A 27741-nucleotide genomic window follows, 5' to 3' on the forward strand; every position below is an offset into this window, starting at 1 on the left:
TGACGGGGCCGCGGGGCCGTGCTCGGCGCGAAGAGCCGGGGCGGGCGGGGGCGGCGGCGGCGGCGCCATGGAGGATGAAATGCCCAAGACCCTGTGAGTGGGGAGGGGGCGAGACCGCCTATTGTTCCCGGCTCCGCGGGGAGGGGCGGCCCGGGCTCCCCTCACGCACGCTTCCCTCAGGCCCGGGCGGTGCGATCGGGCCTCCGCGACGGGGCGGGGGGCGGCTGGCCCGGCCCCTCAGCCGCCTCGGTGCCACGGGGGGCGGCCGCAGGGCTGCGGGGGGCCCGTCCCCGGCTCCCCTCACGGCGGGCCGGCCCCGGTAGAGCCGCGGGGAGCCCGGCCGGGGCCGGATCCAGCCCCCCCGCCCCTGCCCCGCTACTCCAGCCTTGCTTCCCGGTGGCGGTCACCGGCTTTGTGCCCCCCAGCCCGGGGCTTTCTCCCGGGCCTCTGCAGCTCACATCTGGAGGGAAGGGGGCTGGGGAGATGTACCCCCCCCCCCCCCCCCCCGCTCCCCGGTGCTTGCTCCGTGTACGTTTTCGCGAGCATCTGGCTGAATTTTGCCATTTCTGAGTTTGTCTTGGCACCGTCAGCTCCCGGGGGTGGGGTTGTTGGGGGGGGCGGGGGGGGGGGCTGCCCTGGCCTAAAAGCTGGAGCCCCAGCTGCGATGTTCAACAGCTTGATGGAAGTAAACGAGGGGCACCCGCGGAACGGGCGCTTGTCCAAGTGTTCAGAAGCACGCTGCGAGCCTGTTACTTCCCGAGGAACTAATAGTAGCTGTAGGGCAGCTCCAAGGCCTTGTTAAAATCCTAAACGGGGTTCCTTAATTACAAGCACCTTCTTTGGCCGTGTTAGGCGGCTGACACCCGCCGCCGTCAAGAGGCTTTTGGACTTTGGGGTGGCTGTTGCTCCTGCAGCCGGCCGTGTTTGAAAGGCACAGGAGAGCTCCTGCGCGCATCCTACTCGTGCGCTTCTCTCCCTTTCCCTGGCAGGCGTTACCTGGAGTGGTTTCCCTCGTGTAGATCAGGGAAATCGCAGACTCCAGTCTCTCTGTCCCACCTCTGCCTAAGCTTTGATCTCTGCTTCAGTACTGGAGTTGAGGGGAGGAAGGACAGGAGGGAGAGGGAATCTTTCCCAGGCGAAGGGAAAGTTTTGCCCCTGGACGAAGGCTGCAGCTACCCCAGGAGTTGATAAATGACTCGGCTGAGTGACTGCAGGAAAACAAGACTCTTACGTGACTTATGCCAGCTCCTCTGGTCCCGGCTTTCCCGAGCGGTAAACACTCTGCCTCCCTGTGTACACCCACCCGTTGTCTTCCTCGTGCATGTGTTTTTGCAGCTATTCTTGGCGTCTGCAAACACGGGTCAGACCTGTTGGCATATTTACGTGTTGATTTAGAAAAATGTTTTTGCCCGTCCCAATGAAATTGTTGTCTGGAGTTCAGCGGTCTCGGCAGTATGCGGGCTGTGCTCGAGGGAATAAATTACCCGTCCTTGAGCACGTGCGGCTCATTGCACAAACACGGCCGGGTTTCCGAGCTGCGGAACCGAGCTATTGAGCAACGTGCTGTGAACGGTGTTTCCCTGAATCGCTCCGAGTGACTCTCTCGAGTCATACGGAGGATTGTCATGAGATGAATTTCACAGAGTGGCTTTAGAACGAGCAGCTAGAAGTAACCTCTTTCCAGCTCGGGTCTGGAGCGTGTGTTAAATATTTGATCGCACGAGGGTTTTTGCAGGTAGCGCTGCAGAAACCCCGTCTGGACGTGGGTTATGGGGCTCCCTCCCTGGTTGCGTTGTCTTGCTGTGTCATGAGGGGCCACCGAAGCGGTCTGCGACGCGCCTGCCTTTTCCTTGAGTTCCCTTAGCACGTTGAAGTCGTTTTTCTGGAGCGGATTCCAGGCGTCGTTGGAAGTAACTTCTTGTTTTTGCCATTTCCACGTAGGCTGTTTCTTTGAAGGGGCTGTTGGAGCCTTGGTGTTTCGCAGCACGTTAGGAGCCGTATTACTTATGTAAATGGTTTCCTGGATAGGCGGCTTGCTTTCACGTGGCCAGTGACCTTCCTTGAAAGCCACCCTTCAACGGCAGAGATTATAAATTGGAGGAGCGGTTACAAGGCAGGCAGTGTTTTTGAACTTTACAAAGACCTCTTGTTTGCATTTTTCATCTAAGTCTGCAGATGCTTGCGGAATATGTCTACTTCTAATGTACTTCGTGTGCCTAAAAAGGTGCCGAAGTGCTAACGCTCAACAGTTTGGTGTTACTTTTCAAGAAGCCGTATACCGGTCGATGTGCAGAGTTGTCTGCAGAGTTTGCTTTGTACAGTACAGTCCTTCATCTGCAAAGAAACATCATTAGTGAGAATCCAAGCAGCAGGAAAGAGAGGGATGGGAAAGGTGTGGGAGGCGACGGAACTGTCACGCAGGAGAGATCTCCTCCCGTGTTAGCGTCGCCTCGGCGCTCGGTTATTTCTTGTATAACTGGTGCGGGGCAGGGTCCGGGTGTGCTGGCCCCTGCCCCTGTGGCCAGCTACGCGGAGCTGCGACGAAACTCTGTGGAAAGGGTAGGATGGTCAAAGAGCTGGAGCGTAGCACGGGGAGAGTACGTCAGAGAAAATAACACAGGGATTGTTGCTCGGGGGGGTTACAGCTCTGGGTTTTTCCCATCAGCCTTGGCACGGTCAATAGTATCGCAGGACTTTGGTGTAGTTTGTCAGCAAGTGGATGGGAGAAACCTCTCCAGACTCTCTGGCTGCAGAGAGCAGGCAGCAGATGTACACAGATACAGGTAACGAGGTTACGCTGACAAATAACACGAGAAAAACGCTGCTGAATTTGTACAATGTTGAGCGGTTCTTCTGAGTGACCGATGTGCCTTACGATTCCCCCTCCCGTTCTTTAGCGTTTCGCAGAACACGCCTGTTCTGCATGTCGTTACTGCTCGCGTGGCCGTTGGGGGATGTCGTGACCGTGTCTGTGCAGGAGGAGACGAGATTTGTTTTTACCTTTGCGCGGAAGCAAGTAGGTCAACGTCTGGTACACAACTACACGTACTGTCTCCCTATACACATGTACACATATACGTTGCTGCAGTCGATCCTTCGAGGATGCGCTTTGAAAGGTCTGGCCGTGCAGAGGTGCGTGGGGCCGTTGGAGATCGCTTACCTAAATCCTGCTTTTTCCAGCTAAATCCAGGGTTAAGGTAGGGAGTGCTTGAGGAGATGCCTGTCTGATTATCGGGGTGAAAATCCAGGGCGAATGCAAAGGTCGGGGTGTAGACACAGTGTCTAGGCGGCTTTCAGTTACAAATAAACTGTTAATACACTGAGGCCTAGGAGGTGACGTGATAGTCTCCTCGCTTTAAGTGCCTTGGCTTATTCATTATCCACATGGCGATAATATTAAAAAGAAAGAGAGAGAAAAAGAAATCTCGCTAGTTACGATTCTCAGTTGAACTTGATGTGGGGTAGAACGGCCTGGCGTTACCGAGCACAAAGTTAATTGCCTTCATGGAAGTGCGCTAAACCCTCCTCTGTTTAAGGAAACCTCGTCAGAAGGGCAGGAATCACTCGCTTACGTGGAACGGGAGGATGCCCGCGGCCATCTGATTCTGGTGAAGCAGGTGTTGATTTTAAAAAGGAGTACGATTCTGAGTCCTGCCTGAAATAGTTGTTCAAATTATTAATACGTGGCTTGCCGGGTCATTTCTGAGAGGAAAACAGAGGCTGTGTGTCTTGTTCCCCCATTCTCTCCTGCTAAACCAAATATTGGAGCGCATCCATCTCTTCAGGAAGGCTGTTCGCAGCCCTGTGTCAACAGAAGGAGCGCGAGAGAAGGCGCTGGTTTTGCTGCCTCGTTGTTCTCTTACAACATCTTTGCAACTCTTGCACCGAGACGGGGAGGATCGCTGATTTACTGACGTGGTCTCAGCAGCGTGATTTGGCTGTGGCTCTCGTTGCAGAGGGCACGGTTTGCCACATAACGTTCCTTTGCGGAAAGGTGCTGCCACACCTTTGGAGCTGAGGTTTCTCTGGGTGCTTTTTTTAAAAATCCCGTGACTTGGGCTTGACAACAACAACAACAACAAAAAAAAAACCACCTGTGGATCGAGGAGGATCTTTGTCGCTGAGAATGCCAAAATCCTGGATCGGAGCAGGGGCTCGGGTTCTGCTTGTGCTTGCAGCGGCTGCTCCTTTCAAATGGAGGAGGACGGGGGGATGCCCACACTTGGGCACGTTTGCCCTTGGTGGTTTGAGGCAGATCGAATGCTTTCAGACGACGAGTCCTTTTTTAAAAGGAACTGACTAAATATTGTGCAATGTGCTTGCTAAACACCAGATTGAGCTACTAGAGGAGCTAGGGAGATGGCGCTCGGTGAACGATGCCTGCGTACGGTTATCGTCACTGCCGTTTCTGTACATGGAAATCCATTTGGTAGGTGGAGTTGTCCGTATCTGACCTTGTGTTCAGCATCGAACCGGGGTGAGGTTTTAGGAACACGGACCTTTGGTGGGACTGAGGACAGGTGCTGTTACTGCCCGCCGTCACCGAACAATTTCCACGCCGTCAGTCCACAAGTCTTGCCGCACGCTTCATTTCGACGGCCTAACCTGGCGGGTTGGGTGTTGGGGGAACAACTTTGGGCCGCGTTTGCTCAGTTACTGATGAGCAGCCTGGAGCGTCAGGACGGATTCTAACTTTTTATTTGATCCTATAGATACGTGGGGAACCTGTCAAGAGACGTGACCGAAGCTCTGATCCTCCAGCTGTTCAGCCAGATCGGACCATGCAAAAACTGCAAAATGATAATGGATGTAAGAGCCGATGATTTTCGTGTTTCTCGTAGCTAACGGCTTTGGGCCGTACTTGCGTGTTTCAGAATTCCACTGGAAACAGGGCATGACCGCGTTAAAGGGGCGTAATAAGGCTGGAGAACACGGTCACGGAGTTTTGGCATCGTTTCTGCCTCATACCTGACGTGAAATTTAAGGATGGGCACATATTGTGAGAGGGAGTGGACCAGGTTAATGTACGTGGGTGTTGAGATGAGAAAAGTTCTTCCTTGCCATGCTTTTACCTTTCTAAGGCGGAACTGAAACGTCCCGGAGCGTCGTTAGCGCATTGACTGCGGTCTCGGCGTAGAGTAAAAAAGCCTATCCATTTCAAGACGTTTAGGCAGGACGAATGAGGAGCCGAGTCTAATAGCAAGGGTGCGGTTTGAAGAGGTGCGTATCGGTAATCCTTTGTTTGTTTCTTTTATCAGACAGCTGGAAACGATCCGTACTGTTTTGTGGAGTTCTATGAGCACCGGCACGCGGCTGCAGCACTGGCTGCTATGAATGGCCGGAAGATAATGGGTAAGGTAAGCTGTCGTGTCTACAGGGTGAGTTGGAGTTGAAAACCAGCCTATCTCAGGCGGTGTGGGTGAAATATCCGTGGGTGAAATATCACCTGAGACGAAGCGCATACGCTGCGAACGTTAGGCACTCCGTTTGGACGGAGGTCTTAACGTGACCCGACTAACAAGAGGAGCTGTTTTGACTGTTGTAGGAAGAACGCAGAGGGAAGTGGGGATGTAGAACTGGGGAGGGCTCAGAGACAGCGGGCGGAAGGAATGTTTTACCTCTGCCGACCTTAACAGGATAAGGTTATCCTCTTATTATCTCTCCCCTGACCCCTGCAGAAAAAAAAACCAAAAAACCCACCCAACCAAACCAAACCAAACTCCCAGACCAGGTCTGTTTGCCGTCTTTGCTCTTACCCAGCGGACCACGGTTTAGAAGAAGGGACCCTCTCCCCAGAAATGCGTCTTAAACTTGAGCTTTCACCCCAAACTCCCACATCTGGTGCCCCTGTAGCGTCAGAATTAAGTGCTGGAGGTACCTGAGCTTAGCTGGGCTTTGCTTGATCTAACGTGAGCGACTGACGTTTGCAGGAGGTCAAAGTGAACTGGGCGACGACCCCCAGCAGCCAGAAGAAAGATACCAGCAGTAAGTGTCCCTTATGCTTTGAGTACGTGTTTGATTTGTACGAGTAGTTTTTAAACATAAACAGTAAGCATCGTACAATTACATGCAGTAACGTTTTGATCGTAATCCTAAGATATTATTCCATGTGTTTGTGTTAATAAACTTAAGAACAAATCTAATCTTTGTCATCAGGTAGTACCGTTGTCAACACACAGCGTTCACAAGGTAATTGTATCTTCTTAAACATAAAATGAAATCTCTCAAGGGTACTCACTAACCACCTGAAGCTATGTATGGGGTTTTCGTTCGTTAGGAATTTATTTTTTATGGAAAGACTTCCCTTTTGTTTCCCTGTAGCATCAGAAAGTGATCTAGCGTCCGCTGTTTAGTTCTGGCGCTAATCTCCAGCTGTTTGACCTGAGTGCAGCTGTAGGAAGAAAAAAAAGAAAAACAAAACCCCCTTGTCCCCTGCTGTCAAGGCAGCCTAGTTGGCTCCCTGCGAGGCTGCGGCGTGCGCTCCTGCAGACAGGCTCCTTGGGAGTATCTAGACCGTTTCCAAAACCGGGCTCCGTCGCTCGCGGCAAGCCTACGGATTGCTGCTTTGAATTTCTGCAGGCCAGTGGGGCTAAACTACGTCGGTGTCCGAGTGGGCCCGAGCGTTTCGTACCTGCCATAGCACAAATAAGCCTGTACATTGCTAGGATGGTACGTGCCGTACCGTTTGATTGTAGGGGAGAACTCCGTAGATGCAGGACTTTTGTTTCTCTTTGGTGCGTGGTTTTTATGGCTCTGCTACAAATTGAAAGGATTAGAGTTCCCATTCTGTTGCCTTCAGTCTTAGTTCACTTGCACGCGGATTCACGCACGCTGAATTCACATGGATTCACGTGGTGGATTGGCTGGGCAACCAAAACTTTCGCCAACTCAGATGCTTTAACAGCAAACTGCTGCCACGCGAGGAATTTTTTTGGTTTGTTCTTCACAGCCGACGGTGTTACACCAGGCATCGTGGCTAGGTTCCAAACACGTCCTGCTCTAGATGAGCGTGATCCTGAATCTGTTTGATTGATCAGATTTGGAATAGCTAGCGATCTCCTGCCATGTCGAAGCTTAACGCTGGCGTACGGAGAGAAAGGTTTTGGCATAGTCTCGGCGCATTCAGTAAATAGTTTAAGACTTTGTAAATGCTGACTGGTCTTAAAAGTGGTTTATAAAGTACAAAACGTAAATGCCGTATGTCACCGTAGTATCCTTGAAATCACTGACTCTGTCGCGCTGCCAGGTGAAGGATCTGTTACGGACAGCAGTAAATTCTGTTTCATAGTAAACTCCAGCCTTCGTGTAGTTTTTAATAATAGCTGGAAAGCCGTGCTGTGTGCGATTGCTATGCTCTGTGCGCGCGCGCGCGTTCAGGGGGTCGTCTTCAGACATTAAGATCCTTTTCTTCTCTTTTTCCCAAAAAGACCATTTCCATGTCTTTGTCGGAGACCTCAGTCCAGAAATTACAACTGAAGACATAAAAGCAGCTTTTGCGCCATTTGGAAGAATATCGTAAGTAATTTCCTAGGGCAAATAAACTAAAAAGTTATCTCTCCTAAATGGAGGCAGCCTTATGTTTCAGTAAGTAAAAAAATGAGAGTTGTCGCAGTGCAGGAATATACCTTCATCTGTTCATACAGCGACCTGAGTCCGAACGGTCGGGCGTTAAGCGGGGATGCGCAGCCCGATTCCTTGGCAGTAGTTTATTCTGCTCTCCTAGAAAAGTTGCAGCCAGTTTGCCTTGGTTTTGCCTCATTTGGCAAAGCAATGCTGGAAAAAATTGACTCCTAAACCCGGGGTTTGCATTTCACTGGCCCTCTCAGCGATCAGATCACCGTCCCACTGTACAGTTTGTGACCGAGTCCGTTTGCACGTTCACGTCTTGTGAGGCTTTGGATTTTTTTTTTGGTTTTTTTGTTAGCCGTGGTGTGCCGGCCACCGGTAGCCAATGTGTTTTTTGCAGCTAAATTTGCAATTTCCCACAAAACGCACCTTTTTTTAGCACGAGACTGGTTGGGGCACCCGGAGGCTGCAGCTAGAGCGGCCTCGAGGCGTTTGGCGCTGGGTCAGCGTAAGCCCTTGACCCGAAGGGCTCGGCCAAAAGCACGGGGCGTCTCGGGTCAAGGAGCTGCGCTCATCGCAGCGGTGCAGAGCGACGGTGTAACAAGCAAACGCGGTACAAGTGGGGGAACGGTGCTCGCAGGTCTCCACCTGCCAGTGCGTTGCGTTCAGGGTGTAGCAGAGTAAGGAGCGGTTCGTTCATTCCATCCTCCAAATGTAAACCATTAATTTTCCTTGTAGTGTTGTCTGTACTGGACATTGAAGTTTCTTGATGGTGATGTAAGAGAACATAGAGTGCTTTGGAGTGTTGGGTAGTGAAGCGTTTAATTGAAGTAAGTTTGTTTTTTGTTTGTTTTTTTTTCCCCCTCAGAGTCCAGTGTATTACTCTTTTAATGCCAGCTTGATTTCCTCTTATGATAAGGTTAAAAAAAAAAAAAAAACCACACCAAACCATAAATGTGATCCGAATGTGACTTGCTTCAGACAATTATAATGCTTGACTGCATCTTTTGTAACTGTCATCTAGGAAACGCAGAGGGTCGGACTCCTAAGGAGAGTCAATTTATCCTCTGGCCGAATGCGGTCTGGACGGAAGGGACGAGGGACTCTAAAGTAGATCTGAACCGCTGGAGCGAGCGCGAAAGGGAGGCAGGGATAGACGGCCGCGATGGTGGGACCCCGGCGGAGCCGTGGCGGGGGGTTTCCCCTCGCTGAGTCAGCGCTGGGGTTCCGAGGCGACAGTTCGATGGATGGTCGCCTTTAACAAACACCCCCCCTCCCCAAAAAAGCAAAAGCCCTCCCGAGCCTGAAGCAAAAAAAAAAAAAAAAAGCTGGGGGAGTATAAAATCACAGTGAAGGTCGGTCCGCGGTCCGTATTTCTGGGGCCACGCTCATTGTCCCATCTTTTCTAGAAGAGTTTTTTGGACGCAGAGCTGTTGCTGCGTGGTGCTGGTGATGGGGAAGCGGGGAGCACTGCTCTTGCTTTTGGGGTACTCGGCGCACAGCTGGAGAGCTAACGCATGGAAAAGCCGCGGTCTGCCCTGGCTCAAACTGACTGTCCAAAACGAAACTCAGTTCTTTTCCTCGCACAAAAGTAGTAGTGAGAATTGTCCCTGTAATGACTCTTTTGAACTCCTGCTCCACACCCAAGGGGTTAAATAAAGCCAAAGGGACCTCAATTTTCTCCTTGTTTCAATTTAACCTGGAAAAATATTGCTGCTGTCTCTTAAGTCGAATGAAGTTACTTGACTTTACTTGTTCTTCCATCAGTGACTAGTTTCGGGAAATGTGGTGCTAATGGAATATCTCCTGAATTTTTTTTTTTCCCCCCCCTTTTTTTTAAACATTGTCTTCGTTGGTGCTAAACTGAGCTTTTTTTTTTTTTTTTTTTCTCTGACACCGAGGTTGAAGTACTGCATGATTAGCGCATAAGAAATTTTGGTAATTCTTTGCATCTGGATTTTTTTAATCACTGTAAAAGCACACTTTCATTGTGGTTTCCTTTTATGCTTGCTGTACGCATGTTTTCACTTGTTCTCAAGTCTTTATTTTCAAAGTTTTCAGTTGAGGGTAAGTAGAGATGAGTTTCCCCCCATCCTCCCTCTGTAGGCTCTTCAGAGCAAACCGATCTAAGCTTACCAAAGCGGCTCTTCTCAGGCAATTTGTAACACACCACCCAAATTCTGGCCTAACCCAGGAAAGGGGGAAAGAAAGAAGGGGGAAGCGGGGTGGGGGTCTCACAAAGAGGGAAGAAATAACATTTCTTACCGTAGCGTTGGGAGAGGTATTTTCCTCGGGCCTTCGGCGATGGCGTCGGCGCTACGGGCTGACGTGTGCCGGGATTAGGCTTAACGATGCAGCATTCGCGATTACTGTAAGGCTTAAAAACAAAAAAAAAAAACCACCCCGCTGGTGTAACGAACCTTCTCTTCATTGTGACTTTTCTCGCCAGTCTCGGAATGCTAAATGTTGTGCACATGTTAACGCTAGTTTCTCTGAACCCCTATTATTTTATACAGCCGTAAGTTACATTGCATGACTTTCTGACTGGTTTTATGTTGTCGTTTCTGTTCTTTTCATGCCTGTATGTGTGGGGCGAAGGAGGGGAGGAGAGGGTGGCCCGGACGCGAGAGCATCTCGACCCTCCTACACAAATTGCCTGAGAAACGCTGTAGAACGGCGTTCCACGAGTGGGGTTTTAGCTCTTGTAGCTGGGTTCTCATTTTTAACTCAATCTCAAATAATAGGGCTCTGGTTATTTTGCAGAGTGTCTCTGAAGAATGGACAGAATTGCCATGGCTAACTACAAGCTACAGTTCACAGTGGACAAACGTTGTAGTTTTCTTATTTACTTTTATAAACTTTTTTTTTTCTTTTCCTGCTTTTTTTATATCTTGTAGTTTCCAATCAGTCCTGTATGATTGCTGTTGTACAAATGCAGTTTAAATGATGTGTAATGTGTAGTTTAAGACGTGAATGTTTCGGTGTTTTATTTTCTTCAATAATTTCTGAAAATGTCAATCTCTCAAAATTTACAGCTGCCCACAGTCCAAAAAGGGGGTAACGAATTGACCCGAGAAAATTAAAGAATTCGGTTAACAGGCGACGTATGCCTTTTAATTCCTATCTTTTTTTCATTTTTTCTATTTAATAGTTTGAATGAGTAGGTAGAATGTGTTGGCAAATAGCAAGTTTAAAAATTGCACGGTTAAAGAGAGCCATTCAGCTAATGTTAGTCAGCTACGTGCCTTAAGTGATTCTTTTGAATAGCTGCTTTGACCATGCTTTGTGTCTTAACAGTCTGTAAAAGCATTTTGAAGCGGGAGCCAACTGCCGTAAAGTACATACGTTTGTTAGAGAAGCTATTGATTTGCATGTTTACACGATTAAGTTTAATTTTGCTACTACCTGGCAAAGCATTAGTAAAGTTCTGTTTAGAAGAGAAGCCTTTTGCTTTGACTGTGTTGCTGGTGCAATAAACAGTTGACGTTAGTGAAGGTGAAACGTGAACATAAGCTGTACGTGTGACTCGAGTTGTCGTTTCGGGATGGTCGCCTTTCGAAGGCGCTAAACTGGCTCTCGTTTCTGCTTTTTAGAGACGCGCGTGTGGTTAAGGACATGGCGACGGGAAAATCTAAAGGATACGGCTTCGTTTCCTTCTTCAATAAATGGGTAAGCTGCGGCACGGCCTCGAGCGCCCCTGAAAAGCTCGACGACGGTTTTCGGCGCCCGCTACGGGGAAGGACCCCGTAGCGCTCCCGACCTCTGTCCGGCTTCGGTTCCCCTGCCTGTCGAGGGAGAAGCTTCGCTCTCTGTTTCTTGAGACGCTCTCCTGTGGCTTTAGCGAGCATGACGTCCGAACGAGCGGCGGACGGGCGCGACAGAGAGCGATGTCGCGTCTGGTGTAGCTCGAGGGGGGTCTTAGGTGCGCTCGGTGGGGCTGGACGGCGTCCCTCGTCCTGCCTAAACCCACCTCTTTTGCAGCAGGGTTTCTTTTGGTGCGTCGCAAGCGTCGGGCGCGCGGCAATGTCGTTCCTTCGGCGCTCTCGCGAAAGGAAGAGACGCCGACGGCGGGTTTTTCTTCTCTCCCTCTCTGGTGGACAGGACGCAGAGAATGCGATTCAGCAGATGGGTGGTCAGTGGCTCGGTGGAAGGCAAATCAGAACGAACTGGGCGACGAGAAAACCTCCGGCTCCAAAGAGTACATACGAATGTAGGTTCCCGGTTATTTGCGTCTTTGCAAACCTCCCGCCACACCCGTAAGGCGGAAAAGGGCGAGCTGCAAGCCTCGGAGATCGTGGGAGGAGGGAGAGCGGGCGCTGAAAGCGAAGGCGCTCGTGAAGGGTTTCGAACCTCCTCAGTAAAGCACCTCCCTTAGCTACGGCGACTCCATTACGCTATGGGAGGGGGGACTTGCTCGCCTTCCGCACGCTCCGCTTGGCATCTGGCTTTCTCTCTAGGCAGCCAGGACGACTCTGGCTTTTTAACTTTGCTCCCTCGCTTTTAGGCCTTTCTGTCGCGATACAAAGCGGGACCGTGTCAAAGAGGGCGTTGCCGTTGGAGAGCTGTTAAATTAGGCGTTATCGGACCTACTCGATAGGCGTCTGCAGTTTGCGCTCGACGTCTCGTGCCGATCGGGATTAGAATTTCTACCCCATGTGTGTCTGAGCCACTGAACAGCTCTGTAAAATCTCTTTAAGCAAACGCCAAACAACTGTCTTACGACGACGTGGTCAATCAGTCCAGCCCGAGCAACTGCACTGTGTACTGCGGAGGCGTTACTTCGGGACTGACAGGTATCGTGGCTTCAAACTACCCTCGTGCCGAATGTCTCCGAATAACGCGGTGGTCGCCCCGTTCTGACCCTCTTCTTTCTTCCCGCTTCAGAACAGCTCATGCGCCAGACCTTTTCTCCCTTCGGGCAGATAATGGAAATTCGAGTCTTCCCGGATAAAGGCTACTCCTTTGTACGGTAAGCTGTCGCGCAGTTTGCCTGGTGACGAATTTCATGAGAATTCCAGGCTCGCGTGCTGTTGGGGCGGGCAGGTGGGCGCCGAACGGGAGGGCTTGCTTTCCAGCAGCCCGCTGCGCCCGCAGCCTGAGCCGAGCAGCGAGTAACGGCTCGTAGCGCGCTCGGCGCGAGGAGGAAAAAACCCTTAACCCGGTCTAAAGTGGTGCCGTGCCCTCCATCGTAAGAGATCTCCACCCGTTCCTCTCGGGTCGTTCCGTGGTGGAGTCGCTGAGGCACAGTCATGGTTCAGGGGTGTTTCCAGAAGCGTCCTCATCGCTTTGTGGACGAGGCTCCAGAGAACAAAACCTAATTGTAAATTGACTCGCTCTCCTTGCCGCTGAATCTTCTGATTCCTTTAGAGGGAGAGTTACAACACCGAGATGGGAGAAGCGACCGTAGGCTGGCAGTCCCTGCCGCCCGCTGCAGCGGGGGGGACAGGAGAAAGTTGGGTGTTGTAACGGGGCCCAAATCTGTCCCGAGCTCGTGGGGGGGGTTACTTCTGGCTGTCACTTGCCGAGCGAGTCGTTCATCTCGCCACGGCTCCTCTTCTGACAGGTTTAACTCTCACGAGAGCGCCGCACACGCGATCGTTTCCGTCAACGGCACAACTATCGAAGGACACGTAGTGAAGTGCTACTGGGGCAAGGAGACGCCAGACATGATCAGTCCGGTCCAGCAGGTCAGAACTTCTCTGCTAAAGACGATGGCTTTGCTCGGTAGTCTTGGCTGGAAAGCCGTTAAGCGGCCGTAAAGTCCGGGCGCATGCCGGTTAGAGACTTGGCGTCGCACGCATTGCCTGCGTTCCAGCTGATTTCGTCGGAGCGTGTTTGTCTGAAGTACAATCCAAAGATTTTTTAAATCCCTTGGAACCTGCCGATTCTTCGTTACGTAAAAACGCGTGCTGTAAAATTTGGGAGAAAGCTCGCCAGATACCTTCCGGCCCGTGGTGCGTCTTCTGCAGCGCGAAGGCAGCCGGAGCTGGCGCTCCTGTTCCCTGGGTCTCTGTGGTATCCGAGTCGGTGACCGCGTTGGTGATTTGGGGAGGGGGGTGACGAGGCGCTCGAGTAAGTAAACCTGAGGAGGGGTGCCCGGCTGAACGTCCGCACGGCCGTTTTCGGTGTCATTTTAGCGAGCGGACTCGTAAGCCCGCCTCGGAGACGGGCTCGCCGGGCAAGTTGACCTAAATTGCCGCTTTCTCGGGCCGCCGCTTAACGCCCGGGTGTTTGCCCTTCGCAGAACCAGATCGGCTACCCGCCGGCGTACGGGCAGTGGGGCCAGTGGTACGGCAACGCCCAGATCGGTCAGTACGTGCCCAACGGCTGGCAGGTCCCCGCCTACGGGATGTACGGGCAAGCGTGGAATCAGCAGGGCTTTAAGTGAGTATTTTGGGGGGTTTTTTGGCCTTTTTTTTTTCCCCGGGGGAGGCGACAATGCGAGTCGGTAGCAGCATAAAAGCCGCCGAGACGTTCTGCTCCTTCGTTTTTTGGAGACTTGGGATGAGGAACGCGTGTACGGATCCAGGGCTCGGCGAGTGACCATCTCGGACACCCCCGTTCCCCGTTAAATTCTCCCTCGTTACTGACACATTTTCCTAACGAACCCTTTCCCCTCCGTTTCCCCGACAGTCAGACGCAGTCTTCGGCGGCGTGGATGGGCGCCAACTACGGCGTGCAGCCGCCGCAGGGGCAGAACGGAAGCGTGATAACCAACCAAACGGGATACCGCGTGGCGGGCTTCGAAACGCCCTGAGGAGGAGAGGACTCTGAAACCGGCGGGGGCCGCCGGGCAGCGTCGCGGAGCCTTCGTCGACCGCCAAGATCAATCAGAGCGAGCGTCGGATACGATGTATTTATTTAAGAGAGAAAAGAGAGAGAAGAGAAAAAAAAAAAAGCATTTTTAATCATGAAATTGTCATCCGCGTTGTTTAAAAAAAAAAAAAAAGAAAAAAAAAAAAAACGAAAATCACACAAAACGAGATGCTGGATGTCTGCCGACTTTTGCCTTCTTTTTCCTCCTTTATGTGTTTCTTAAGATCCACGTTTTTGAAACACAGCAAATGCAGGGACTACTGCCGCTGAAAAAAATTGGGGGCAGCAAAATTGCACAATTGTCAACCTTTTTGTTGTTCTTTCCTTTCCTCGGAAGTAGCGTGCCGTTCTCGTTTGCATTCCGAACGATTTAAAATGTATTATAAAGCGTTGTACAAAAAAAAAAAAAAAAAAAAAAGAAAAAGAAAAAAAAAATTAAGAAGCCAAAAGCATGTGAATCCTGAAGCCGCCGCGTCTTCAGCCTTCTCACCATCTGTTTGAAAAGAGCCTCTCTTAGAAAGCCTCCGTCTCTCCGCTTTTGTTACACCGGGTTTTGGTTTTCTTTTTTTTCTTTGACGATAAATTATTAGTTTACATCGGGTTTGTATCTCGGCGCGTTTTTCGGGGTCGTCTTTGCCTTACGCCGGGGGAGAGGGGGACGCCCGGCTCCCCTCGCGAGCGAGGATTGCCGCCCCGGGACAGCGAAAATCCTGATACTTAAAATGTGATGAATTCTTACGAACCGGCCGGGTTCTTTGGGGTTTTTTTGTTTTGTTTTGTTTCGTTTTTTACCGATTTCTACATTTACATGTACTGATTATGTAAAATAACTTTGCAAATTAATATTTTGCACAGCCGTTAGCCACCTTTGTACGTTTCCTTATTGAAGGGTAGGACGCCGAGTCCTTTGACATGAGTTAACGCTTCACGTTTTCTTTTTCTCTTTTTTTCCCCCCCCGGTACTCTTGGAATACAAAATTCATCCTCTCTTGGGTTTAAGTTTTAAATAATTGTATAAAACTCCCTTCCTCCCCCCCCCGATATCCCGCGTCGTGCTGTGAGTGCGTAGCGGAAGGCAACTGGAGCTTTGCAAACCCGGTCTTTTGCGATGTTTAGAGGCCAAAAACGACCTTTTCTGTCCTACCTCTTGACCAGCCTGCAGGAAAAAATGCAAAACAAAACCAACAAAAACAGAAAAAAAAGGGGAAAAAAAAAAAACAAACAAAAACCCAAAGCTCGTTGTGTGCTCTTTTTTTCTATTATTCTGGGTCCCCGCGGCCGGCTCTCGCCCTTTCCCGGGCCGAAGCTGGATTCCCGAAGGGGAATTTTTTGGGGGAAAAGGCTGAAATTGGGCAATTTGCGCTGCAAAGGCGCCGCGGGGGACGCTGGGAAATGGAGTCCGCCCCCGCGGACTCCATTTCCCAGCGTCCCCCGCGGCACACCACGTGATGTCGGCGGACCAATGGGAGCGGGCGGGCGCCATGGCGGGGGCGGAGCGTTGAGCGCCCTCGCGGCGGTCCGGGCAGGAGCGGGGGGCGCGCGCCGCCGCCCAGGTAAGGAAGGCGGGGGGGGGGGGGGAGCCCCGCGCCCCGCGGGACAGGAAGTGACATCAGCGGGGTGCAACGTCACGGCGACGCCACGGCAGTGACGTCAGCGCAGCGCACAGCCGCCAGGGCCGGGGGGGGTGGGCGAGGCGCTGTCGTTGAAGCCGTTTCGGCGACGTCAGGTGGCTTCGGGCCTGGTCGTGAGGGGAGCCGGGGCCTGGTCGTGAGGGGACCGCGGCCCTGGTCGTGAGGGCACCGGGGCTGAGGGGAGGCCCCCGCCCGCCGCTCCCGCTGCCCCCGGGGGGGACCCGGCCCGGCCCTTCGTGCAGGCATCGGGGCCTGCGCTGCTCCCCGGGCCGTGTGCCGGGGCCTGCCCGCGGCTCTGCCCTTGTGCTCCCAGCAGAGTTTATTCCGTGTAAATACACGTAGAGAGCCTGGGACTGGCTTAAATCACCGCGGCAGCACCGGCAGCCACTTTTCGGCATCCTGTGCGTCTCCTCACACCCACCTCACGGTGCCGATGTCTCCCCGAGACGTCGCAGCTCTAGCAGTGACAATAAACCACCCCTTCGCCACTGCCTGGCGTCGCCGTCTCTCGCCTGCTGCCCTCGAAGGCGGGCTTGAAGCCTTGGCTGCATGCGGCTTGCCGCACGGTGCCTGGTTTCATCCTGGAAAGGTTTTGGTCGTGGTGGGGAGCACCGGGTGGAGGTGGGGGCGAGCAGAGGCTTTTCCCCTGGCGTCGAGCCCTCCCAGCCCACCTCGTGTCGCGGCGCGACAGGGACAGGGCGCCGTGCGAGCCTGGGCAGGGGAACGGGAAAATGCGGTTGGCAGGGGAGAAATGCTTGGGTTTGTGTCAGGGACAGTGTGGCCGCCGGAGCAGGGCAGGGATCGTCCCCTGTGCTCGGCACTGGTGGGGCCACACTTGGAATGCTGTGTCCAGTTTTGGGACCCTCGGCACAAGGAGGACATTGAGGTGCTGGGGCGTGTCCAGAGCAGGGCAGCGGAGCTGGGGAAGGGTCTGGAGCACAGGGCTGATGGGGAGCGGCTGAGGGAGCTGGGGGTGTTCAGCCTGGAGAAGAGGAGGCTGAGGGGAGACCTGATCGCTCTGCAGCTCCTGACAGGAGGGGGCAGGGAGGGGGGTGCTGGGCTCTTCTGCCAAGGAACCAGCGATAGGATGAGAGGAAATGGGCTCAAGCTGCGCCAGGGGAGGTTTAGATTGGATATTGAGAGAAATTTCTTCACGGAAAGGGCTGTCAAGCATTGGAACAGGCTGCCCAGGGAAAGGGTTGAGTCCTCATCCCTGGAGGTATTTAACAGACGTGTAGATGTGGTGCTTTGGGACATGGTTTAGTGGTGGACTTGGCAGTGCTAGGTTAATGGTTGAATCATGGAATCACGGAATGGTTTGGGTGGGCAGGGCCCTTCAGAGCCCACCCAGCCCAGCCCCTGCAGTGCCAGGGACAGCTTTAACCAGCCCAGGGTGCTCACAGCCCCGTCCAGCCTGGCCTGGGATGTTCCCAGGGATGGGGCCTCCACCGCCTCTCTGGGCAACCTGCGCCAGTGCTTCACCACCCTCAGCGTAAAACATTTCTTCCTTATGTCTAGTCTAAATCTATTCTTCTTTAGTTTAAATCCATTACTCCTTGTCCTGTCCCAACAGGCCTTGCTAAAAGCTTGCCCCCCACCCTTCCCGTGGGCCCCTGTCAGCGCTGCCAGGCCGCACTCAGGCCTCCCCGCAGCCCCCTCCTCTCCAGGCTGAGCACCCCCAGCTCCCCCAGCCTGGCCCCGCAGCAGAGGGGCTCCGGCCCTCGGGGCATTTTTGTGGCCTCCTCTGGCCCCCGCTCCAGCAGCTCCATGTCTTTGTGCTGAGGGCCCAGAGCTGGGCGCAGGGCTGCTGGGGGGGGTCTGCCCAGAGCAGAGCAGAGGGGCAGAATCCCCTCCCTCGGCCCACTGGCCACGCTGCTGGGGATGCAGCCCAGGACACGGTTGGCTTTCTGGGCTGCGAGCGCACATTGCTGGCTTATGTCCAGCTTTTCATCCCCCAGTACCCCCAAGTCCCTCTCCGCAGGGCTGCTCTCCATCCCTCCATCCCCCAGCCTGTGTTGATATCGGGGGCTGCCCCGTCCCCGGTGCAGGACCCTGCACTTGGCCTTGTTGACCCTCCTGAGGGTCACACAGCCCCACCTCCCCGGCTTGCCCAGGTCCCTCTGGGTGACATCCCGTCCCTCAGGCGTGTCAGCCGCTCCACTCAGCTCGGTATCACCTCCACACGTGCCGAGGGTGCACTCGATCCCACCGTCTGTGCCCTTGATGAAGGTGTTAAACAGCACTGGTCCCAGTATGGGCCCCTGAGGGACACCACTCGTCACCAGTCTCTGTGCGGTTGGACTCGATGACCTTAAGGGCCTTTTCCAACCCAAACGATTCCATAATTCCATGATTCAGACAGGATCAGGGGGCCAGCGGCTCCTCCCAGCGCCAGGGCAGCTCGCCGGGAGCCACTCTTGCTCCTCGGCTGCCGACCTGGTGTGAAAACCTGAGCTGGGTGGATCTGACGGGGGACAGGGAAATCGCCCCATTCCAGTCCTGGCCACGCAGGGTTTCCTTTCCCGTCGTTGCTGCCTCGGGCCGTGGATTCCCAATTCGGTGTCCCCCAGAGCGGCTGTGCTGGGCTTGCTGCTCCCCTTGCCCACGCATCCCCCTGCAATGGTGGGCAGGCCGCCCAGCTTTATTTACGTCCCACATCCTTTATTTCATTTTATTTACCCCTGGGGGGCGACGCCGTGGCCTGGGCCATGAGCACACACGTGCCAAAATCTCTCTTTTTAGCCCCGGTTTCCTCAGCAGGGACCCGCTGGTCACTTCCCCCTCTCTTTCCTTCTCCCCTCCCTCTCTGCCGCGGTTGGGGACTGAGGACGGGCACCGCCTCCTGCGGAGGGACCCGTGGGTGTCCCCAGCAGAGCGCTGCGTCCCCGCTGTCCCTCCTGTCTGTCTGTCCGTCCGCCTCCCCAGGCTTTTAACTCACCTCCCCCACCCCGATCTCTGCCCTTCCAGGTTTCCCGGAGGATGGAGCCGGCCTCGGTGAGGACCAAAGTCCCCTCCTTCCTGTCCGACTTGGGGAAGGCCACGCTCCGGGGCATCCGAAAATGTCCCCGCTGCGGCACCTACAACGGCACCCGAGGCCTGAGCTGCAAGAACAAGAACTGCGGGACCGTCTTCCGCTACGGCACGCGCAAGCAGCCCAGCGTCGACGCCGTCAAGATCATCACCGGCTCCGATTTACAGGTTTATTCGGTGCGGCAGAGGGACCGGGGACCGGATTACCGGTGCTTTGTGGAGCTGGGGGTCTCGGAGACGGCCATCCAGACGGTGGACGGGACCATCATCACGCAGCTCAGCTCCGGCCGCTGCTACGTGCCGTCGTGTTTGAAAGCGGCCGCGCAAGGCGTGGTGGAGAACCAGTGCCAGCACGTCAAGCTGGCCCTGAACTGCCAGACCGAGGCCACCCCGCTCACCCTAAAAAGCTCGGTGCTCAACTCCATGCAGGCTTCTCCCGAAACCAAACAAACCATATGGCAGCTGGCGACCGAGCCCACGGGGCCGCTGGTGCAGCGGATCACCAAGAACATCCTGGTGGTGAAGTGCAAGGCCAGCCAGAAGCACAGCCTCGGCTACCTCCACGCCTCCTTCGCCCAGAAAATGAGCGCGAAGACGCTGGCGGACCACAGGTTCTCCTGCTCCTGCCAGGCTCTGAAGCCCGGCAAGGGCGGCCCGGGCCGAGGAGGAGGCGGTGCCGCCGCCACCACGCTGCATTCACTTCTTCGCCTGCATCTGCGCCTTCGCCAGCGACGAGAGCCTGGCGCGGGGAGTTCGCCGACTTCCTCGCCTACGACTCCGGCGGTAGGCGCAGCGGGGGGGATGACGTGCAGAGGATTTTGGGGAGGGGGCCGTGTGGGGCCGATGCCGCCCGCTCGTGGCCTGGCAGCTGCCTGGTATTGCCCGGGCTGCAGGGGCGAGAGCTGCCTGCACATTTGCTCCCTATCAGTGCTTCATTAGCTGGGGCTTAATTTCCTGCCCCCTCCCTCTGCAAGCAGAGAGCTTCCTGGGGAGCAATTCCTCATGGGTTGTTGCTTGTTCCTGGCTCCCAGGAGCAGAGTGGGGGGCTCCCTGCACTCCCCTGGGAGCCGGGGGACACAGATCCCACGGGGCTTCGCTGCTGTGGGCGCTTGAGGCGAGTTGGGGTCCTCTTCTGGGCTGGCAGCCGGGGGTCCTTTGGGTCAGAGCAACGCTGGGGGAAGCCCAACTCGTTGTGAACCCCCCTCCCGTGGCAGCAGCCTCTGGGGTTTGGTTCCCGGGCAGGTTGTGCACCCCAATAGGCACGCCTGCACAATCCCACCATGTCTTTAAGCACCCAAAAGTGACAATTTGCCCCGAGGAGAGCGACCCGAGTGATGGGAGTGAGTTAAAATCACCGCTCTCCTCAGTGTTCCCCCCCAAGAAGCGTGTCTATAGGGCTGGGAGGACTTTGGGGTTTCTCTGAGGATGTTTGGGGTGTGCTGGGAGGTGTCGGGGGGCTAAGTGCCGGCGTGGGGATGGGGACGGGAGACCTCGTGTCCCCACGGTACTGCTGCACGTGGTTGCGATGGCTTTTAAGGACGGAGTCTCGTCTCTCCTAGGTCTGAAAGGGATGGTGGTCCCGCAGTTGGTCAGCGGCCCTGAATCCACGGTGCAGGCTGGGGAGGCGGCTCCTGCCAAGCCCAAGAAGAGGAAAAAGGACGTCGTGCCCGGTGAGTGTCTACTGGAGGCTCCGCGGGACGGGGCGGACGTGGTCTGAAGCCGAAAGCTGTTGCCCGGCTGGCACGGTCTCGGGAGCGACAGCGCCGCCGCGATCTGCCGGACTCGTAGCCGGCCGTGTGCCGTGCCCGGTGCCGGTGGGAGCTTTCGGAGAGGCTCTGGGTGCCAGCAGGCTCCTGCCCTGAGTCCGAGGGGCTCTTTTAGCGATTGTTAGTGGTGTTAAGGCGGCAAGAGCTGTGGGGAGAGCCTGCTCTAAGGGGAAAAGCGATTTCTCCATCCTGCCCGCGCGAGGAATGTGCATGTGGAGCCCCAGGACTTGCACACTGACGCTCTTTTAAACGATCCCTCAGGGGCGCAGGCGACCAGCCCTCTCCTGGCTCAAGACCCAGCTCACAGCAACCCCAGGAGAAGCGGCCTGAAGAAGCCGGCCGTCGCCTCCTCGCTGAAAAGACAAGGTAAGCCTCGGCCACGCATCTCGCCGGCGGTCGGGAGCGCTCGGGCGGCCGGCGGATGCCCGCGGCAGTGCGGTTCGTTCGGTTCCCCCTGCAGAGGGGACGGCCGAGCCCTCTCTGTCCGTCTCTTGCTCTAGGAGGTGAAAATTGGGCTCGGGCACCTCGGTGTTGCCGGTAGCTGTGTCTTGTGTAGCTCGGGGTGCTGGCGTAGCTCTGGCTAGTCGTGGTTGTTGGAGAAGGACGTGGTTGTTGGAGATGCCGGCATCCTCCCAGGGTGGCTCTTTGGTGGATTTCTCGGTGTGGCAAGCTTCAAGAAGTCGGTTTACGGCCAGGCCAGCACTGCCGTGAGCAGGCAGGCATTATTAAATACTTCCTAATGCCATTAAGTGCCCTTCTGGATAAAACAGATAGGTGAATCAGCTCAGGCACAGTTGTGAGCTGGTTGCCATTGCTTTTTTTTTGCCTCTGCCGGTGTTTGCAGCATCTTAATGCCCGGAGCTGCTGGGAGGGACTCGTTGTGGCCAGAGTAGCTGTGGTTTGTAGTGGCAAATCCTTGCTCGGGAGCAGTGCCCGGTGCAGGGAGCATGCCGGTGGTGAAGGAGACGGGAGCTCGGGTAACCCTGGCTGCCCTGGGGAGCTGGTCGTGGGCACGAATGTAACGCTGTCGCCCCTGAGCAGACGGCTGTGCGTCTGTACGTGTTGATACACCACGTTTGGAGAGGGAAGGGTCAGTCCAACGCCGTGAAATCCCGTGTGTTTTCCCAGCGACTCGGAGCCCTTTAGAGAAAGCCCTTTAAAAGCAGATTGCCGCTGTTTAAAGCAGTCCTGCCTTTCCAGGCCCTGGGAAAAGGAAAGACAGTGGTGTTTGTCATCTTGCTGCCTTTCTGGGCTCTGTTTAACATAGGTAGTTGTGTCTGTGCTGCTGGGGAAACCTGTGCGGGGAAAACAGGGAATACTGGGCTGGAGCAGAGCGGAGTGCAGAGCAGAGCAGAGGAGCTGTGCTTGTGGGTCTCGGTCTCGGTCTTGGTTTCGGTCATTTCTCCTGCCTGTCTGGCTTTGCACTTCACTTGTGTGCTGATGCGGATTCTGATTTCCCTTCTGTCCTGGTTTTAGCTGGAATAGAGTTAATTTTCTTCCTAGTAGCTGGTGTAGTGCTATGGTTTGGATTTAGTATGAGAATAATGCTGATAACACGCTGATGTTTTAGTTGTTGCTAAGTAAGTACTGCTTATGCTAGTCAGGTGCACAAGAAACTGGGAGGGGGCACAGCCAGAATAGTTGATCCAAACTGCCCAAAGGGACATTCCATACCATACAGCGTCATGCTCAGTATATAAACTGGGGGGGGGGGTTGGCCAGGGAGCAGCAATTGCTGCTCGGGAACTGTCTGGGCATCGGTCGGCAGGTGGTGAGCAATTGCATCGTGCATCACTTGCTTTGTATATTGTTATTACTACTACTATTATATTGTTATTATTACTCCTACTATTTTACTTTATTTCAATTACTAAACTGTTCTTATCTCAACCCAGCAGTGTTTCTCACTCTTACTCCTCCGATTCTCTCCCCATCCCACCGGGGCAGGGGAGCAAGGGAGCAGCCGCGTCGTGCTCGGTTGCTGGCTGGGGTTAAACCACGAACTCTTTCCTTTCTCTTGCAGGCTGTAACCAGCAGCTGGACGAGTCGCAGGTGACCCTCTCCTTCCAGGACTGGCTGGCCAGTGTCACTGAGCGCATCCATCAAACCATGCATTACCAGTTTGAGGGTAAGGCTCTATGTGCTGCCGCTGTTGTTTGTTAGGCTCTTGGCAGCATTAAATAACCGGTAGCCCCAAGGGAGGTGAGCGCTTTGCCCAGCTTGGAGCTGATGTTATTTTGCCCTGGGGAAGTTTCTATCAGCTTTGATTCATTCCCTGAACGTAGACTTAATGCTTACCAGGAGCCTGGTGCCAGTGTTTATGCCAGGGAAGGGAGAAATTCCCTGAGAAGGTATTGATGCTTGAATTCAAACTGCCTGGGGCCACACAGAGGAGGTGAGGTAAAGTAAAAAGTAAAGTCAGGTGAGATGCCTCGCATGGCATCGGCTCTCAGAAATGCCTATAATCCACTTTTTTCCTCCTGCGGCTGCCTAGAGCGCTCAGCCATGCCCCAAAGGCAGGGCTGTGCCGCTCCTGCGCACATACAGCGACAGGCGAGGGCTTGCAGCTGTAAAATTTGGGCAGGGGTGAGGCTGTTGTCACCCGCAGCACTCTGCTTCCCCAGCGAGCAGACAGCAGGGCATATCTCTGGCCCCTGCTCCAGACAGAGGTGGCAGCTTGCAGCATGTCTGTAAAAAATCCATACTGGGGACTTTAAGTCTCTTGGCTGGTGGGAGGCACAGGAGCTGAGCTCCCCCTAAAGAGAAGGCCCCCAAAAAAATGGCTGAAGGGGAACAGCTCTTTCCAAACAAGCCAAGAGCCCTGTAAGATTGTCACATAAGACAAACCCACGCATCCTGCTATCCAGCAGCTGCCCCTGCACAGTGTCATTATGTGCAGAAAGCATGTTGGCCTCTGGCAAACTGCCGGCAGCAACAGCCAAGAGCCACACAGCCTGTTGTGCTTGGACACAATGAGTGTAGGGTTTTTTTTTTTCCCCCAACCCAAATAATTATATGGTGTTTAAAAAAAGAAAAGACAGAAAACACACCACACCACCTGCCTTAAAGACAGTTATGTTGTCACCACCCAGCCCAGCAAACAGCATGGCCAAAAGCCCCAAGGGACACAGTCTCATGGGACAAGGCAGACAGGGACACACCAAAAACCCATCCCACAGAGGTGAGGGGACAGGAGGCTGCTGCAGAGCAAGCCAGCACTGTTGCCTGCAGCACAGACAGCTTGAGGGGGAGTCCCTGCTCAGACAGATCACAGAATCATGGAAAATCGCAAGGGAGAAGGGAGCTGTAAGGATCATCCAGCACACATCCATGCCCCTCACACCAGGAGCCATTGCTGTTTTGCTCTGTGGGGTGGGAGGGAGGAAAGCCAGCAGGCCCAGGCTCTGCTCAGCAGTGCCCATAGCCAGGACAAGAGGCAAAGGGGTACAAAGTAAAGCACCAGACTCTGCATTCAAGACAATAGTTTACTGTGAAAGTGGTCCAACTTGGCCATGCTCTTCCAGTCAGCTACTGGAAGAGTCTCCTGCCACAGAGCTCATCAAAACGTGAGCAGAGGTGCTGGAACAATACAGCACCCGCTTCCCCCCAGTCCCCCACACCATGCACCTCACCCCTGCCCTCACCCCACATCCTCTTGTTGATGCCCACACAGGCAAGCCCGAGCCACTGGTGTTCCACATCCCTCAGGCCTTCTTCGATGCACTGCAGCAGAGGATCTCCAGCGGGAGCACAAAGAAGAGGCTGCCCAACTCCACTACAGGTAAGAGAGCAACAAACATGCACCTGAAAAGACCCTTTGCATACAGGTTAAGGCAGGCAGCAGCAGCAAGAGACTCCTTACTCCCACCCTCTGGTTTCCAGCAGCTTTTCCCCCTCACTGTAGCTAAGTGGGAAATGCAGGCACTGTGTGACCAAGCCCCAGGACAGCGCACACAAGCTAAGGGGGATGCACAGCCTCAGCTACGCCAGGCAAATGCTCTCAAGCCCATCCCCAGCCCAGGCAACAGCAGGGAGGGCACAGAGCACAAGCACAGCCCAAAGCCCAGGCTGCAGGGATGAACCTGTCTCAGTTCCCTGTCACCCCCACCCAGCGCTGACCAAGGGGAGCACCCAGCCCTCGCTGCTGGCAAACATCCTCAATGCTTTACCCACTGTCTTACACTAGCGGGGAAGCATAAAGCCAAGGCATGAGCACATGCTCAGGGCTCACTGCAAAGCAAAACGCATCGTGTCGGTGCTGCAGGAGCGCAAGTCGCTGCCTCAGGGCCACCGGCACCATTTGTGCCCCCTCTTCCCTTAGCCAAGCATCAGCGCAAGCCCCACACCACTTGAGACTCACTTGATTTGCAGTTCTAGATTAAGAGAGTCCTGGAGAACAGGCCACAGGCAAGGACAGAGCCAAGTATGCAGGAGCTGGGGCTGCCTCCCAAAGAGATAGGTGCAAGCGAGAGTGGGAGCTAAGGAAACCAAGGAGAACAGGAACTGAGGAAACAAGAGGAAAGCACACCCCAAGGCCCCCCAAGCTTCACAGAGAGCCACAGCCCCCCCCTCACTCACCGCCCTTTCCATCTCCACAGCTTTCATCCGCAAGGACGCCCTTCCCCTGGGCACCTTCTCCAAGTACACGTGGCACATCACCAACGTCCTGCAGGTCAAGCAGATCTTCGATACGCCCGAGGTAAGGTGGGGAGGCAGCCCCCCAGGCCCCGCCACCACCCCCTGACCCAGCCCCTCACCCAGGCGCTCCCATGCTTGCCGGCAGCTGCCGCTGGAGATCACCCGCAGCTTCATCCAGAACCGGGATGGGACCTACGAGCTCTTCAGGTGCCCCAAGGTGGAGGTGGAGAGCATCGCCGAGGCCTACGGGCACATGGAAAAGCAGCCAGCCATCCGGCCCCTGGAGCTCAAGACCTTCCTCAAAGTGGGTGAGTGGGGCAGAGTGGGTGAGTGGGGCAGAGTGGGGCAGGCTCAGCCCCCAGCCCACCACAGGGGACTGACCCCCTGCCAAGGAGCTCCAGGGGCCAGGCTGGTTTTGGGGGGGCCCAGGAGAGCTCACCCCCCTTTCCCAAAGACTCTGCCCCCAGGCTGGAAGATGCCAGAAGCCAGGAGCCAGCCCCTGCGTGCGCTGCAGCACAGGGTGGGGGGCCAGGGCCAGCCCCTGCTCCCCCACCCCCAGCCATTCCCAAGTGCTGGGGGGTTCCTCCCTGCCTGGGGGGCCAGGAGCAAGGGGCCCAACAGCTGTGCCCTTGCTAAGGGGTCCCCCCAACAAGTACCCCCCCTTATTCCTACCCTCACCCAGGGGGCCCAGGCATAAGGGTCCCCCCTCAGACCCCCACCCAGGGGGGCCCTGAAGCCCAAAGGGGCTCCCTCACCCAGACTCCCACTCAGGGGGGTAGCCCCAGAGGGGCCTCCCCTCAGCCCCCTCCCCAGAGGAGTGGGGAGGGAGGGGGTCCCACCCCCCAGGCCCTCCCCCCGCCAAGAGAGAGAAGCTCAGCTGTGGCACCCACCATCCCACCCCCAAAAAATCTCAAACATCTGAGACAGTTTCTGCCCACTTCTCCAGCCCCCACCCAGGCACAAAAGGCCAAAAACCCACCTTGGCACACACCAGCAGCCTCCATCCTCTTCAGCACCTGCAGGGGAAAAAAACTACACACATAAACCATAACCACTCTGCCACACACCTACCACCAAAAAACCCACAACAAGGCCCCCACTAACCTGCACCAGTGCACCTTCTCCAGGCACCTCACCAACAAAAACAAATCCTACCACCCTCTCCAACACACCTACTAACTAACAAAACCCTACAAATTCAACACTCCCCTCCAGCCCCCACCCACAACAAAAAACAAGACACACAAAAACCCCACTAACCTGCACCAGTGCACCTCCAGGCACCTGGGAAAGAAAACACAACACTAACAATTCTACCACCCTCTCCAGGCCCCACCCAGGAAAAAAAAGAGCACACACACAAAAACCAAGGCCTCCAGCCTCTTCCACACCTGGAGGGGAAAAAACAAACACAAAAAAATTGAACAATCCTCCCCCACCCACAACAGAAACCCCCCCCAACCTTGACCAACACACTTGGGGAACAGAAACAAAAAAACCACACCAAAACCCAAACCTTCCTAGACCCACACCTACAAGGAAAAAAGCCACAACACCAAATACACAGGGGAAAAAAAACCCCACACCTGCACCACTGCACCTCCATCCTCTTCAGCACCTTGGCAGCAGAGAACACAAAAGCCACACACCTCCTCCAGGCACCTGGGGAGCAAAAAACCAAACCACAATGCACCACCAAAGCCCCAAGGGGACCCCAACACAAAGCCGGGGGGGCCACAACCCACTCTCTCCCTCTCTCCCCCCAGGAAACACCTCCCCCACCCAGAAGGAGCCCACCCCCTTCATCATCGAGTGGATCCCCAACATCCTGCCCCAGGCCCGCATCGGGGAGCTGCGCATCAAGTTCCAGTACGGGCACCACGGCGGCCGCCAGCCCTGCGCCGAGCACCGGCCCCCTGACACCACAGAGCCCACGCTGGACCTCACCCCGCTGCCCACCTTCCCCTGAGCCCCCCAACACCACTTTTGGGGGGGTACAACCCCAGCACCCACCTGCACAGACAGACAGCACACAGCTCCGCTTCAGTGGAAGCACCTGGAAAATAAAGTTGTCCCACACTGGGTGCCCTGAGCCTCCCTGCACAGGGCACAGGAAAGGGGGGCTGCACCCTGAGGCCCCCAGCACCAAACTGGGGGCTGCAGCCAGGGCTGGGGGGCACCCAGCCCCCCCACACCCCCAAAGGGGCTCCCAGGGGCCTTACCTGGCTCAGCCCAGCTCCAGCCCAGCTGCAGCACCAGGACCTAGGGGAGAAAAGCAAAAAAAAAAAAAAAAA

General features: G+C 55.0%; 2 protein-coding genes across 9 annotated transcripts; both read left to right on the forward strand.

The window, feature by feature from the left end:
- Window positions 1–67: 67 nt before the first annotated feature.
- On the forward strand, window positions 68–15128 carry TIA1 (TIA1 cytotoxic granule associated RNA binding protein). 8 transcript variants are annotated; one of them, XM_075723988.1, is made up of 13 exons: window positions 68–93; window positions 4713–4837; window positions 4929–4934; window positions 5263–5357; window positions 5931–5985; window positions 7428–7515; window positions 11160–11235; window positions 11668–11776; window positions 12264–12359; window positions 12451–12535; window positions 13130–13253; window positions 13817–13950; window positions 14200–15128. In XM_075723988.1, the coding sequence occupies exons 1-13, from the start codon at window positions 68–70 to the stop codon at window positions 14321–14323; spliced, it is 1143 nt and encodes a 380-aa protein (XP_075580103.1). In that variant the 3' UTR covers window positions 14324–15128. The 8 variants fall into 8 exon arrangements, with proteins under 8 accessions (XP_075580103.1, XP_075580099.1, XP_075580098.1 ...); XM_075723984.1 differs by lacking the exon at window positions 4929–4934 and adding an exon at window positions 6157–6189 and having other exon boundaries at window positions 4713–4809; window positions 5259–5357; window positions 13130–13258; window positions 13804–13950; XM_075723983.1 differs by lacking the exon at window positions 4929–4934 and adding an exon at window positions 6157–6189 and having other exon boundaries at window positions 4713–4809; window positions 5259–5357; window positions 13811–13950.
- Window positions 15129–15920: 792 nt separating this feature from the next.
- C21H2orf42 (chromosome 21 C2orf42 homolog) lies at window positions 15921–27416 on the forward strand. Its single transcript, XM_075724104.1, is given in 11 exon segments — window positions 15921–15935; window positions 18981–19700; window positions 19702–19791; window positions 19793–19826; window positions 20603–20713; window positions 21071–21175; window positions 22833–22937; window positions 24483–24590; window positions 25408–25508; window positions 25593–25755; window positions 27214–27416. Coding segments are annotated over 10 exon segments (1728 nt in total). The 5' UTR covers window positions 15921–15935; window positions 18981–18992.
- The last annotated feature ends 325 nt before the right edge of the window (window positions 27417–27741 follow it).

This window comes from Pelecanus crispus, chromosome 21 (assembly GCF_030463565.1).
Source record: "Pelecanus crispus isolate bPelCri1 chromosome 21, bPelCri1.pri, whole genome shotgun sequence".
Lineage (NCBI taxonomy): Eukaryota > Metazoa > Chordata > Aves > Pelecaniformes > Pelecanidae > Pelecanus > Pelecanus crispus.

Bases quoted from the DNA above. Each gene is read 5' to 3' on its own strand.
- TIA1 (XM_075723984.1), top strand. From the start codon at position 68: ATGGAGGATGAAATGCCCAAGACCCT. The intron at 4,810-5,258 runs GTAAGAGCCGAT...TTCTTTTATCAG, and splicing joins ACTGCAAAATGATAATGGAT to ACAGCTGGAAACGATCCGTA. The intron at 11,236-11,667 runs GTAAGCTGCGGC...TCTGGTGGACAG, and splicing joins TTTCCTTCTTCAATAAATGG to GACGCAGAGAATGCGATTCA.